General features: G+C 42.3%; 1 protein-coding gene across 9 annotated transcripts in view; it reads right to left on the reverse strand.

Moving 5' to 3' along the window:
- ST6GAL2 (ST6 beta-galactoside alpha-2,6-sialyltransferase 2) overlaps window positions 1-15,880 on the reverse strand; it is a 179,394-nt gene that overhangs the window by 36,619 nt on the left and 126,895 nt on the right. The window contains exons 1-2 of one of the 9 annotated variants that reach the window (XM_083821535.1): window positions 13,371-14,819; window positions 12,140-12,205 (exon numbers count right to left, since the gene is read on the reverse strand). In XM_083821535.1, coding sequence (XP_083677661.1) covers window positions 12,140-12,172 — 33 coding nt within the window. In that variant the 5' untranslated portion in view covers window positions 12,173-12,205; window positions 13,371-14,819. The other 8 variants (XM_083821534.1, XM_083821533.1, XM_083821532.1 and 5 more) reach the window with 8 other exon arrangements.

Below are 15,880 nucleotides of genomic sequence, written 5' to 3' on the forward strand. Positions count from 1 at the left end.
TCGCAGTTTAGTCTAAAGATGCTATAACTTCTACAGAAATTCTTCTTTTTTAACCACTTTTTGAGATTGCAAAATCTCTTCAAACTGCTCAGAAAGCAGTGAAAATTAACAGTGAACTAATTTATGATGAAATGGATTTATCATACTAACTACTGATAATTTTTTTAAGCTTTAATTGTTAGAATTTGATACAGCTCTTGATGAATCCTGTCCAATGTGCCTTCACAATTCTCAATGGATAGTATTTATCTGACTTATTTACTAATTACTTCCAAATTACAAGTGTCCCTCAGGTCTGAATCATTTCTGATGAAAGAACAAGCAGCCTTGAATGGTTTTATGCCATGAGGGAAGAGAAATTAAAGGAAAAGAATTTCTATGGATCTGATCAAACAAATGAAAATCTTGATCTCTTTGAAGTGTATTCTAACTTTATCACCACGTGCAGGTAATGATTTGTGTCCGTTAAACCTTCCATGCCATCATTATGCCAAGGCCTCTGTTAATTTTTTTTCCATAAACAGAGATAACCATTAAAAGCTAGGGCAAAAGCAATATTCCAGACTGCAGACACTGTAAATGTCACCGTCTCCATACAGAGTATGGACAAGCACATAAAGAATAATCACATATTTTCAAGCCATTTAAACAGAACATGCCCAAGGGCACGCTATGGAGGAGCCAGCGTTTCTGTCAGTAGGTACCATGCACAGTTTCCTCTCCAGCAGCCAGAGAACCCAAGCACATGTGAATTCTAATCCATCACTTCTCCGCCAAGCACACTGTTGTAAGAAACAGGCACACTTTTAGTACATGACATTTGCTTTCTAAAAGCACTGTCTTTCTTGGAAAATTTAACATTGTTAATATAATATACACTTTACGTACTCTATAGAACTCTCTCTATAGCTACTATTTCTTCAGCATCTCAGCCACAACAGCTGACTAGTGACTCCAGATTACAGTTGTGTGTTTTTTTCCAGCATTACCATGTCACTATAACCACCTCTTGATTTCAGAAACCTCAGGAGGACCAGCATTCCTATTCTGAACTATCTCCAAGACCTACAAACCTGTCATCCTTGCTATAAGTCTTGACCCAATCTGCCTTTATCTTGATGACGCTTTTATTCAGCATGCCTGTTTCCAAGTCATTTGACATTTTCCAGAGTCCTTCTAACGCATGGAACTTGAAATTTTCTTCTTTTGTAACCTCACTTCAGATGGCTGGAAACTATTCACCTCATTCTGGTTAGAAAGGTATTCCATTTCAAAGAACAAAAATGTAACTGTTTTCTTTAGCAGATCTGAATGAAAAATTCAATTTGAGTTTATAACCCAAAACCACAGTGGAGCTGATGTGGTATCACATATTACTTTCTGAGAAACTAATGGTCTGAGGTCACAAGCAATCCTCCTGTTGCTGTGCTGTTACTGACCACACTTCTCCTTTACAGCCGATTCCAAACAACATGGGGGAGGGATCACATACGAAGGGGTTCCTAAGGACCGAGGTTGACTAATCCAGTAGCACGGCAAGGAAGACTTCATAATCTATGACATATACTTACCGGCTGCATTCTGCACTTACACTATAGCTTTGAGTTATGAAACCCCAGTACAGTCCATCTAACAGCTATGATTTTATGATCGTCTCTGCATAGCCGTACCATTGTCCAGCTGTTAAGATTACTGCCTTATTTACTTAAAATGTTCAAAGTCAGTAAATAAGGAAATAAAATCAAGGAATGAATGGGGGTTTTATTTCAAATGTCATACCATTTAATTATTGTTTAGAAAATAAATATGCAAGTTCAGAAACAGGGTTAAAGCAGCACTAACAAACAGCACTGTAGAGAGAGGACTTGGCTTTACTGAGTTTCTCGAGCTGGATCAGATGTCTATCTTAGCCATGCTGAATTACTCAGTAGTCAAGGCTATGAATTACTATTGGCTGATTCCCTGATTAGCCATGGTACTGGTATGCCTGAGACCTTCCAAGCACAGTTGGGGCTCACTGCAGCAGTAGACAATGCTGTAACATTGCAGTGTTACAGGCTATGCAGTTTTCTGTCCCTTCTATCATCTTGTGCAGTAAGTTTATGAAACTCCTTGGAAACTTTCATCCGCAGGCACTGGATGAAACAACACCAGTAGTAACTCAAAGCTTTGCAGTTCAGCAGTCTGAAGAGTGCAGACACACTATTGCTAGAAATGCCAAGAAGATAAAAATTCATTAGGGTGATCTCTTCCACTCTGGCCCTGCTTACTGAAGAAATCATTCAGGAAGTCTCTATGCAGAGCGCTACAGAGACGTGCAGTGATGCTTGAGCTAGCTCAGTAATCATAAGATACATACTCATACCTATACATCTTGCTTTCCATTTCCTTTTTGATAGCTATGGCTTTGGCCTTTTTGATAGCTATGGATTCACCACATGAAGAATCCTCAGGGCATTTTCAATTGCAAGTAGTTGATATTAAAAATAAATAAATAAATAAGAGTCTCTGTGTCACACATGACAAAAGCAAAATTCCGTGAGTACAGTGTGTATGCAGTAGCTATGCCCTTATTTATCATGACAACCTTGCAAGAGCAATGCATATCCCAGTGACTGCAAGGCTTAATTATTTTTATTCCGTGGTTCAGGAGTTTTCAGCAGGGTTTCTCTACTGCTTGCAGCTTTTGCAGAACGTAGCAGCATATCTGATCACTGGTTTAAGTAGCTGTGATCTCATTACACCCATCCTGCATTCTTCCCATTGGCTGTCTATATAGTGGCAGATTGATTTTTAGCTGGCTCTGTTGGCCTTTTTAGTGCTCCTAATAATAAAATGCCTGAGCAAAGAGAAAATCTTCTGATAGGTATTTTACACAGGCACACCCTTTCAGGAATTAACCCATGATAATCTTGACAAACAACTCCCTCCAGTACACATGCTAACATCAGTACAGACAGCAAACAGCACAAAGACTGTGCCTTGCGCATACATGGAGCACCTCCTGGCCTCGTGAAATGCAGACCTTAGAGGAGAGATCCTGCCTGAAATAGTCTTAACAAACAGTGATCCACGGCACTTTGTCTCTTCAGAAAGCAGCACCTCTGGACTTCCGCTGAGCTTCTCCTGGTGCTTTTAAACTTTAGCCCTGGAAAGAAAAATACAATCAAGCAATAACTTTAAACACTCGCAACTGCTGCTTCAGGGTGAAGGCTCATTCCAGCTTGACATCTGTTCCAGCCCTGCTCACTCTGACTATAAAGTGACTCAGTCAAATTAATTCAGTGTCTTTAACTACAGCATATTTGGAGGCTTTTCCTCATTGTCATCTGTTTGGCTTCATATAACAATAGTACGTATCTGCAATGGCTTGTTCTGGTCTTCACATCATCCAGGAACCAGCACTGAGAGTGGAAGAAAGGGATGGTACATAACCAGGTCTCATTCCCACATAGAAAGAAATTACAGCCAGGGCACCCCCAACTTAAGAAATAAGAGGCACTTTAAGGCCCATGAACATTTTCTCTGTATTTTTAATGCCTATCTTAAATTTTGCAGTTTTAGCAGCTAAATGCCTCAGGCTACAGTTGTTTGGACATAAGGAAGAGTTGCTCAAGAACAAACATGGAAAAAATTGCTGCCAATCTTAGGCTATTGCCACCTTCATGGCTTTCCATGGCAGGAGCTGCTACCAAGGAAACTCGGAACTGAAGGACAAGATGGCCATCAATGAGATTTTAAAAACCAAAAAGAAAAACTATTTTTTTAACTTATACTTTTTATACTCAAGAAAATAACTAGGCTGACAGAGAGACTCCCTTTTGCCAAGCAGAGAGGTAAAAAGCTATATTAAACAGTGAGCTCTCAAACCAGACACTCCAAAAATCTCTCTCCACTTATAGCAAGGTGGAAGCAGGTTTCAAACTGTGACTCCTCCTCGTATGGATACAGGGCTAATGTTTCTGTCTCACCACATTTGCCTGTACACAGCCATACACCATTTGGCTCCAAGCTACACTGCCCTAAATTTATGCTTTAAAAAAGAAAATAATAATAAAAAAAAAAATCAATAGTAGAAATACAGTTGGCCCGAACAAGAAATAGCAGTGAACAATTAAGATGGAATGAATATCCACTATGCAGAAATATTTCTAACAGAGAGATTAGCTTTCTATAACAGGCTCCAGTTTTAACCTTCATAACTTCAACAAAGTAAAACCCAGTCACATGAAATTTCACAGTCACGATCTTGTGCCAAGGAAAGCTTCTCTGGAAAGTTTGAGGTAGATCAGCCAAGGCATCTTGGAGATATGAGAGTTCCAGAAAAGTGAGGTGTTCTACATTTCTTGGACTGTATCCTAATTTTTTTTGGCTCGTCATAACTTAAAAATGGTTGGCTTAGACATTCCAAATTTGCTTGGCTACTACTGGTGCCTTTGACTAGTTGCAGGCTATTTTATTACTAAATGTGGGTTTGTGCAAATTCTGAGCACTGCAGTTGTTAACACCACATGTTGGCTTGTATATACTGTAGGCAAGCCAGTCTGGCCCACTTCAGCCTCCTTCATCACCTCATCAGCTATGCTCAGGAGGCAGTGCCGAAGCTCAAGACCCTTCCCTCAGGTCCAGTGGGATGTAAGAACTTGGCTAGACTTTACAGTCTCCATGGGGGAGCTCTGTTTCTCCAGGCTGAAGAGAAATGGTTCAAGGGTGCTTCCAAGCTTTGCCAGTACCAAAGTACCTCTTGGAAAGCTAAGCACACACCACGCACAGACGGTTTCCTCCCCAGACTTTGTATTGTCTGTTTACCATTCCTTCAACCCTCACTTAGCCTTATTTTCCCAAAGAACATCCCCGTAACTCCCAAATCTCCCCTTCTCCATGGTTTCCTGATTCAATCTATTTTTCAATTCCACAACAGTTGCAAACTTCTTGCAGGGGTCTGGGTGCTTCTGCAGCTTACTCCCTCTCTTTGCTCTTCTCCCTCGGTTTCCAAGAGCCTCTTGCAGACTGGGAGCCTCGTACACATAGACACAATATACCTCATTAAACTTCTGGGCAGGAAACCCAGGGGGAAGATCTCAGCCCCCAAGAAGCAAATTTCCCCTAAGCAAACTAAAAGCTTTGATGAACCCTGGAAAGATTCTGAGTAAGGAATTTGCTCCTGGTGGGAACTGCTCTGTTCACAATCTTGATTTTGACAACGGATACTATAGCAACCTCATGCATCTCTTGACACAGCCTTCGGCATGGTCAACTACTTTAAACAATTCTCCGTAATCTTTGACATTTCCTTTGACAATGACTATCACCTGCAGAGTCACCAGGAAAATAAGCAGTGCACAGCTGATCAGTGGTGGAAAACATTAGGACATTAAAAACACTTCTGAGTGAAGTATGTTTCTACACAGAAAGTGCCTCAGTTACAAAGAGGCCTATTCTTTTGGAGATGCACACATGCATGACTCCCATTCATAGGAGTTATGCGAGTGCATTGAAAGCAGAATAGACTTGAAAGTGTCTACATTTACCAAACATCGATCCCACACAGAAGTGCCTTTCAAGAATGACATTCTTTGACCTACTGCAACTTACTTTTGCTCTTCAGAAACAAAAGGCTTTGCAACCACCTACATTTAAAGAAGCTGTGAGATGAGCACACGCACACACAAAACCCATAAAATATAAATGACACATAAATAGGAAGAACTGAAGTTTTATCCACACTTCTCATCCAGTTGTGTATTTATCAGAGCTCCTATATCTATCTGTTCCATCATCTTTTAAATGTGGATAATCAAGACCAGCCTGGATGAGACTTTGAGCAACCTCATCTAATGGAAACTGTCCCTGCCTATGGCAGGGGGGTTGAAACTAGATGATCTTTGGTCCCTTCCAACCATTCTATGATTCTCTGATTCTGCCTCAAAGGTTTGCTCTTCTCAGGAAAGACCATGCAAAGCTCAGTCAAGTTTATACACAGCCCTGCAGTGGATCAGCACAAGCATATGGAGCTCCAAAGAAAGCTGCAGGAGGAGGACTTCTCCAGTCTCCCACAGAGCTCCTGCCAGGAGCAACCCCTCCTGCCCTTTGGAAAGGTATTCTACCTCACCAGCTCCAGGGGCCGCTGCATGAGCTAATGAAAAGAGCATGAGGAGGATCTGCAGGCACTTTCCTCCCCACATCAATCCACAGAGGACCAGTCACAGTCTGACCCTAACTTAACACTTGGGCTGTAAACTTACTTAACACTTGTATAAGAATTTATTTTTTCAAACATACTGATGGCAGCATATGGCCCATCGACAGGTTTATTATTATAAGACACTTTTTCCACCAGGTTATAGTCTTTTTTATAAACATATGTTTCAGCACATAATAAAATCCTTAAGAACTGTTTCTGAAACATAATCACTACGCAGGCACAGAAACTACTTTTCAAGGTTTGTCAAGATAATGAAAGAAACAATCTTTTAAGGGACTTCCAGTTTTCTAAATATCTTTTCCTAAATGTCTTTTAAATCTAAGGCTATTGAGAGTTATGTATGTTCAAAAAGGAAAGAAAAAAAAAGGAAAAAAAATCACCACTTTGTCAAAGTAATCATTTTTATATTTAGTAAAACTTCTCCTTCCTTTAAGCAGACCTTTAAACTACGCTTTAAATCAGAACACATGTTTTATGGGTGAATGATAAGCTTCTGGAAAAAGGTGGCATATTATAAAGCAAATGTCAACATCACACAGCTACCGTCATGCAAACTCAGCAGTGTAAAACCGCTCTTCATATTCTGTGCCCTTCAGCAGCACTAGTACAAGGTCTGTGTGTGGAGCCAACGTAGTCAGAGCATGGCCTTGCATCTCCATACACTGTGTTATATCGAGTTAAATGTTTAAAAGCATGTCACTATTTGATTTCCCCATAAACCACATCTGTGTTCTTAAGAAATAATGCTTGTTTATGCAGATATAATGTAATTTCTCTGCTAGTACTAAAGATTTTAGGAAGACCCTATGCTGTACAGTGCTTTCTTCAATAACAACAGTACACATTTTTTTTTTCCAATAAATTCCTGCATTCCTCTTATTCTTAATGCTTCTTCTGTAATGCCTTGTGACATACTTAGCCCAAGCAGGCTTTGTTTTAAAACCAACTTCTTCAATATATCAAAATATGACCTAACGCATGTATGCTTCCCAAGAGATTTGCTTCCTACCATCCAAGTTTATTATCTCCTGTTGATAAGAGCCTGCAGCTGGAATACAAACAAGAAATTGCATGCGTCTAGATCCAAAGCCTACCTAAATTCAGTGCGAGACCTCTAACTGAATTTAGGGGACCAGAGATCGGGCCTCGAGTTTGCTGAAGACACTAGAGACCTTCTAGACTATATGGTAGAAGATATCAAATGCTTCTTAAGTGCTTGGAAATATTTTGCAACCCATGTCAACATTTCATTGGTATTTATTCTATATGGGGGAATACTGAGCACTTGTTTTGTTTGTTTTTTTCCCCTCCCACAATGATACTCACCATAAAACATAGGTGTTTAAAGACACTGGAAAAAATAATCAGTCACTAGCACAGCTGAAGTTTAAACAAAGAAAAAAAACCACAATTTTATCATAGGCATACTGTTATAATTGGCATGCATGAGCATACATTCAAAGGAAACTCATTTGTTAAAATTAATCACCAACTTCTCAGGCAATTTGTCAGTAACTACAATCAAGTCTGGACATGATTAGCTTCACTGGGAGATACAGTGTGCCCTCTAAAATGCTTCCACAGGCTGACACCCAAAACCAGTGACGGCTTTGAAGAGTCTGCAAGCAACTTCAGCTGAGCCAGGACCTGATCAACTCAGCTGTGCGCTCTACTTCTTTCTGCTTTTACGGATTAAGCCTTTATAGGAGAGACAGGCTAACAGTGCCAGCAATAAAACACACTCTCTCCACAAGCAGACGGAGCACGATTAGCAATCACACTTCCCTGTGCTGGAAGTGTTTGGAAACACTTAACTGGCAGGATGGTTTTTAGGCTAAGACGAGGCATGATGTGCTTGTTAGCCACTCTAACGAGTCCTTCGACAAGGGGGCAGGCTCTGCTCAGCTAATTGCGACGGCTGCTTCAGTGCTGCGGAAACCTGTCTATTAGAAACCACATTTCACAGGTGACTGAACAGCCATCAGATGTTTGCAGCTTTCATTTGTTACTGACCCGCGTTCACTGCCTCAGCCTCAGGGTGGAAGGCACGATCTCCCCTTACCAGCTCGGAGCTGAACAAGTCCTCTCTGCATACTGAATTATAAAATGTCAACAACATTTTCCAGATTCGCAAGGCATTGCATTGAAACAGTGTTTTGGACTAGCATCTTACCGAGGAACCAGTCTGATGATTTCTATGAAGATGACTTTGTGGATGCATTTTACTCATAAAAGGTCAAATTCTGCACTTCTTGGCTATGCAAATACCTGAAGAATGCAGGCATTTTGTACCATTATCATAGAATACATCATTGAGTATCTATAGATTAAAGGTGTTTACTTTGGTTCCTGTCCTTCAGAGAACACATCACTGGTGGGGAAGAGACTTGGTATTTCGTAGGAAAAGGATCAGAGCCTTTGTTGAGGAACAGATATGACAGTGACCAGACCAATAGTTATCCTTCCAGCAATGGGCTGAAAGGCAGCTTCACTACCAAAATTTATTAGAGAACTTAGCATAGCAGAGTTACTTTAAACCGAGGATCCTATAAAGATCCCATATCTAATTTTACACCCTTTGGACCCTCGGCTCCTTGAATAACACAATGGATTTGAAAAGCTGCAGAACAAACCACCACATGTCACAAAGTCCTCTACACCTGGTTGGTCACTTATCTTGCACCCAGACCGACACATAGCACAGGGAAAGAAGAAACTCTGCTTTTCCCAGTTAACAGCCATTTGGTTCACATGATTTTGCGTTCAGTCTCCAGAGAGCACTCACAGCCACTTCACAACTCTAGCTATAAAACGTCCTAATCTCCTATAGATTTATACTATTTAATACAACAAACAGTGGATTGCACAAAACCTGTGGTGAATCCTACCACTATGACAACTGCAGATCTATACAATGAATAACATTTACTTTTCTTTACATTTGGATCCCTCAAGCGCAACCTTCCAGAAAGCACAATGCAGTAACACAGACATCCAGCTATAAGGTCACATCTTCAACGAAATATAACAGCAATAAGGACCAACACGTCCCAGAGCCCAGCGCTGCTGCACTCCCTCAGCTCCCACTGAATTTTTGGCAGTCTTTGGCAACGTGGAAGATTTAGCCTCTCCAAAGCGACTGGCATCGAAAAGGGCTTTGAAGGCTTGTAGACAAACAGGCTCTGTCAAAGCATCTGTTAGGAGCAAGTTCCCAAGGTCAAGGACCCTCATCAAGAATACTGACAACAGCTCCCTGACATTTAACTCTTCCAGCATTTATCCCTCCAGAAACAGGCAATCTTTGTAAAATGTATACAACAAACATAATGATTTTGGCATGCATTGCCCTCAGGGCCAAGTATCGAAGCACTGTTTATAATCTACATACAATTTTCAGGCCAAATAAAAATAAAGCTGAATTTCTTTTCAACATTGTTTTTCTCCAGAATGTTACTGATCAAGAAAAAAACAGTTTTCAATGCTTGCACCACAGAAAAGACTGCATCTGAAATATAAAACGGTCATAAGACTTATACCTAGTATCAGTTTTGTTTTTTTCTCTATATTATTCTCAGATATAATATGGTAGTTTTATTCAGCTTTTCACATGGCCTTGGTACCCTAATTATGGCAGCATGAGTTCTACTGGAGGAAGACAGTATTTATTATGAAATTAATATATGCAATGAATCACGTGAATAAGAGTTTGCTGTATCCAAACCCTTTACTGTAAATTCTTCATGGAACAGATTTCGTTCTATGCTGCTACTTTTACATTCTTAAAATAATTTTCAAGATACAGAACACCACTGGAAGAAGTAATTTTAACTTCATTACTGCATTACTACCAACAAGATCACACAGCAACTAACTTCTTTTTGGTTACACAAATTGGAAACGTAGTGGCATAACTGCAAATGAGAACCTAAAAAGTGCAAAATTCAGGAAAAAGCCATGCATGCAGCTGCTCCAAAAATAACCATGGTCAGATAAAAGTCTGAAAGCAATTATTTTAACCGTATATATTGTACACAGACCACTGCACTAAGCTTCTATAATTAAACAAGACAAAAGGTCATATGGTGCCTAACAAACCATTCACTACATTAATTACATTCAAGTGTGGCAGTCTAATGCTTCGTAATAACTAACAACAAGGGAAATAATTTAAAGAAAAGTATCTGATGTTGTAAATTTTGTTTTCCATTCATCAGTACCAATGCTACTAGCAAGTCTTTCTAGTACACTTCAAAAGCACAAAAGGGATACTGCTTAGTGTCAGGAAGAGCTTTTTAAGGGTTGTAAACCTTTGCTCAGAGGAACCCAGCAGTCTTACTTGACAGAAATTATTTCTGCACTACAAAAGTAGAAGTAATGCCAGATTTTGCATTCCTTGAATCAAGTCCCCTATGCCTTTGTTCCAAAGTTACCAGGTCACAGGAGTGCCTTTTTTTTTTTTGTAGCAGCAACAGCATCTCAACAGACCTTCACAAATCTCAGATTTATTTCTGACTCTGTTCCCCAGATTTGCCTTCACACTAATCACAAATCATGTGTACACATCTGCAATTTTAACAGTATTTGCAGCAATTTCTCATCAAGATAATTAATATTAGAGGGGTACTTAATATATTTTGGCTTCTTGTAATGCCATTAGTAGCTAAACATGAGGAAAAGGAGCCAACACCATATGCCCAAATAGTTCAATGCGGACTGCCAGACAATTGCTTAGCAAATACAGAAGAGTGCCCAGAACACAGTCTGAAAATAACTGCAGAGAGATTTACATACAATTTCTGATGGACAAGTAGTATTCCAAAAACTCATGTAAAACCCAGCATGCTCTATTATTATATAAAGTAACTGACATACACAGCATCAGTTTGGAATACAATCATTAGGATACTATCAACAGGATGCTGGGTTTTTTCTTATTTAATTTCACTAATCTGAAATAGGAACAACAAAAAAATATATCTATAGGACTAGAATTATTTTATATTTTGCTTACATTTTTATTGGGAAATAGTATATCCAGTTTTATTTATACACAACTCTGTGTTTAATCTAAGAGTGCATAGGAAACAATCACTGCGAAGATTTCAAAGGACAGAGATAAGGTGAACATGGTTATAATTTCCTATGTTTCTACTGGGATACTTATGTATGCAAACCCAACATCCTTTTAAGTTCATTTTGTAAAGTTTCTATAACACTTTCCCTGGTTGCTTGGCCTTTCTTTTCCGCTCCTCAGTAGAAAAGGGATCACAAAACATAGATGTTGAGGTCTGCAACAAACCTCTAACATTTTGTACGCATCCCCCAACCCTGACTGTGCAATATGGACAATGCTGGGAAATCCTGTCCTCTGCCCAGATGAACTGTAGAAGAAAAAAAAAGCGTTTTCTTAGTGCCCATCAGGAGTTGTGGAGGTCATAAACTCCATCACAGAAGACTTCTGCCTACAAATAGGTGAAAGTCTGCACTTACAGGATCTCAAACCCAGCACTTTCACAGCAAATGGGAAGGGAAGCTGAGGTCTGCCAGGATGTACCTTTGTGTTTGAATACACAGGCAGGACCTCACCTCCAGACTCTCCAAGAGCAATTTCACCACATCGTCTACCAGCAGTGCAACTTTCAGTCCTAGCAAGACACATGCTAAATCAGCAGGTAACCACCACAGCATTTCCAGTCAAATCATCACAAAAGCAAATCTGAAGGAAAAAGATACCTAAATACCTCTAAACTGGATTTAAAGTTAAAAAATACATACGTACTCTTAGCAAATTTGCAAAAGCTTCATCTTTAAATGCAAAAATATAGTAATTCTTTCCCCCCTGCCCGAAAGCCCCCCCCCCCCTTTATCAAAATGAGCTGAATTACTTTTCAATGAGCTTTCCAAGACAAATATAAATATATGTATGAAAATTACCTGGATGCAGACACCACGCCTGGAAAGTTTCATTGCAAAGGGTTAAAGTTCAGAAAGTTTGCAAGACTGAAAAAGGAAAAGCAGACTGAAAAACTAGCAAAAACCTTAACCTTGAGGTCTGCTGCTGCCTCCAGCATATTACTTAATATTTCTTCCTAGATGAAGAAATGAGATGACTAAATCTTACTCCAACAGTTATCAAGTAACATACTCAAATGAGTAAGCTGGCAAATTTTATTTCTAGTACTAAGTGAAACACATTACCATGACAGAATAAACCACAAATGATAGTGGAGCATTACAGAAGATAATGTTCCCAGTAAAATATACAAGTGGTCCACAGAAGTGATCTATGTTGCTTATTAGAGGTAAATGCAAAGAAACCTTATTTTTTCCTCTGAGAATATCGATTTTTATATGCTAATGCGATTGCTAGCTACTTATACGCGCGATCTGCACAAGCAAATGTAGAACTAATAAAAAAAAAAAAGCCCTGAAAAAGCAACCGCAAGAAAAGGTCTCATTGAGATTCCTGGAAAGCACCGCTTCCCCAAACACATCTATTCAAGCCCTTTAAGCAGGCGAGCCCTTCCCCAAAACACACCCCGCGCGCTCCCCGCCTGAGAACTGTTAAGAGCCAAGAAGCCACCGAGCCGTGCCACCTCCGGTCCCTACGGCTGCACCGAGAGGGTTTCCCTCCCTCCCAGCCAAAGGCTGCGGAGCAGAAACCCTCCCCCCTTCGGAATAAAACCCCAAAAAAACCACCACGAAGCCGACAAAGCGCCAGAAGCGCCCTCCTCCCGGGGGCGCCCCTAGGTACCTCCGGGGGCGCTCGGGGCGTTGCGGGGCGCTGCCCCCCGAGGCTCAGCAGCAGCAGCAGGAGCAGGAGGAGCGGCAGCAGGAGGAGCAGGAGCAGCTTCCCACAAGTTGCCGCTCCCCCCGCATGCTGGTGGCCGCCGCACGCACAAAGCGCAGGGGCTTGGGGAGGGAAGGGGGGGGGGGGGGGGGGCGGCGGCGGGCGGCACCCCCGCTCCCCCCGCATCGCGACGGAGGTGACACGGGGGGCTCGCGGCGGCACCGCCCCCCCCCTCCATCCCTCCCATCCACCCACCCGCTCTCGGGAGCCGCCCCCCGCAAGAGGCCAGCCCCCCGCCCGGGCACCCCCTTCGTTCCCAGCCCCTCCCGGGATGGGGACCCCCCCCCCCACCTCTGCTCTCCCCCCCGCTGTTACCTTTGGATGGGGAGGGGGGGGCTGCCCCTGGGCCGTGCCGCGCCGCGCCGCCCGGCCTCATTGTTCGGGGAGGGGGCGGCCCCCGGCGGGAGGGGCCGGGCGCTGCGGTGAAGGGGGTGGAGGGGCACCTTCCCTTCCCCCGGGGTTGGGGGGGGGGGCAGCGCTAAGCTTTCGGGGGGCCGTGGCGGAGGAGCTGGAGGCGGCCGAGCTGCCGCCAGGGCTCCCGAGGAGGGCGCGGTGGGAGGGAGGTGAGCGGGCGGGGGCCGGGCCGGCAGCGAGCCCCCCCCCCCCCGCATCGGGGAGATGGCTGTGGGGGGCTTAGGGGGGCTGTGGGGGGCCGGGATGGAAAGTTGGAGGCACCCCGAGCCGGGCAGATGGGGCTCCCGCAGCTGCAAACGGCTTCGGCTCTCTTTAAGGTCAGGCTGCGGTAATTAAAGGGAATTATTTGAAGCCCAAAGGTCTCCCGAGAAGAACCGCCTTAACCCGCTCGTAAAAGCGGCGAGGAAAACAAGGCAGCGCCCGGCCGCTAGATCCGCGAGCACAAAGGAAACGGGGGCTCAAGGAGGGGGGAAAGGGGCTGCGGGAAATCCGCGCTCCCACCGCTGTGCCCGCGGGGCACCCATCGCCCCTGCCGTACTCGCAGCGCCGGGGAGGGCGAGAAAGGTTCGCAGTGCGATTGTTGCTATCCCTTGTCAGCTTGCTGAGCATCTAAAAACACCCCGGAGCATAGTTGGCTGCCTTTGTTCAGATCGACTCGTGTTTTACTTAAGTCTACTCCAAGGAAGTTTTCACCTAGGAGTAATCAGCACAATGCTTCGATAACCTTGATTGTGCCGGATCTAAGCTTTAAAAAGCGTCCGGGTAACTGGTAACAGCCACTCTGACTCTCACTGTGCCCATATTTGCTGAGAGTAAGATGATCAGAACAACGTCCCTGCAAAAGGCATGCCTTCAAAGCATGGAAAGAAGTGCTGAAACCGACACAAATAGCACTAAAGCAAAAAAAAAGATGCAGTTAGCTAAACGGAGATGTAACTTCGGAAATAGAAGAAAAAAGACACAAGGATGTGAAAGAAAAACGATCAGGAAGGGGTTAACATTTTTTTAAAAAATATGGTTGCTGAAATAATACTCCACGCCAAAAGCAAATAATGACTGTAAATCCCAGAGAAGTTCATCCATTTATTTATTCCATTTAAGTGGGAAGTTTCATGAATTGCAAAGCAATTAATGAATAAAAACGGCATTATTTTTTTTCCTCTCAGCCTAGGACATTGGCAAAACAAATTTCAAACCTAGAGCTAATTTCTTCTAAACTATAAAAATCCTAATCCATTGGTGTGACGAATGATGTGATACAACTGGTTTGATTGTCTCACATAAGTGAGATAGGACTGAAACAGACTGCGATGTAGAAATATATACAGATTGGTGCTATGGATGCATTGCTGCTTGAGGGATATTCCTGAATACCATTCCTTCAGAAATCTAAATTTGTAAACATAACTAGCAATTAAGTAATGGATTTTTATTTTTTTCCCTTCAGGCTTGCTGCAGCTATCTATGAGACAATGTGCTGGCTCATACAATAAACCACAGGCACATGTTTTAAGAAAGACAGTAAAAGGTAGATACTGCTCACTCTTTTTTAAATTATTATTTAATTAATTGTTTTTGAAGTAGGAATCTAAATTTGTAGAACTCCACAGACTTTCCCATCTGTTACTATTTAAAAATGTGCAGTTCTTTAGTAGGCTCATTTTAAATAGACAGGTGAAATAGAATTCCAGTTTGGTGTAGAATGTAAATGAATAGCATAAATTAAGTGAGCATTAGAGGAAAGCCAGTAGTGCTAAGATATTCTACATGGGAGACTAAGATAGTTTAAACACTATCAGGAGAGCTTGTCACCCAAAGACTCCCCTCTCCGAGCAAATGACTTCCAGAATGGGCTCTTGGATTGGTGACAGATAGTGCTGGTTGAGCACAATTTGTATTGACTGCAGTGGGAGCCATACCTACACATCTAAATGTAAAATCTATCTGCAGGAGGCAGGTGGAGTTAGTCTGCAGTCCGCGAAGGTTTGCTTTTGCCTTTGACATTTTGCTTTTAGCTTAGGCTCTGAACTCCAGAACGGGAGAGAGCTCGCCATCCTGTTTTTCTCACCATTGGCCTAATTCTGTCTTCCAATAGAGTGATGTAATTAAGAACAACCTCCCTGGAAATCAGGAGAGTGAACTGGGATAAGGTCGGTGAGATCAGCATCAGGCCCCAGTGATGCTGGAGCAGCCCGTGGAACAGTTTGAGATCCGAGGACAAAGTAATTGCTGGAGAGTCCCGGGTGGCAAAGAATTTGCTTTCACATGTTCACAGCTTGAGGAATTTGTCTTTTATATAAATTGATAACAATGGGGTAAAGTTATGTACAGATGCCGTTGCTTTGTTACTGAGTTTAACGAGTGGTATAGGTGCATCTATCACTTTGTTTTGTTACAGTGTTAGAGCAACG

The sequence above is a fragment of the Anser anser genome (assembly GCF_964211835.1).
Source record: "Anser anser genome assembly, chromosome: 1".
NCBI lineage: Eukaryota > Metazoa > Chordata > Aves > Anseriformes > Anatidae > Anser > Anser anser.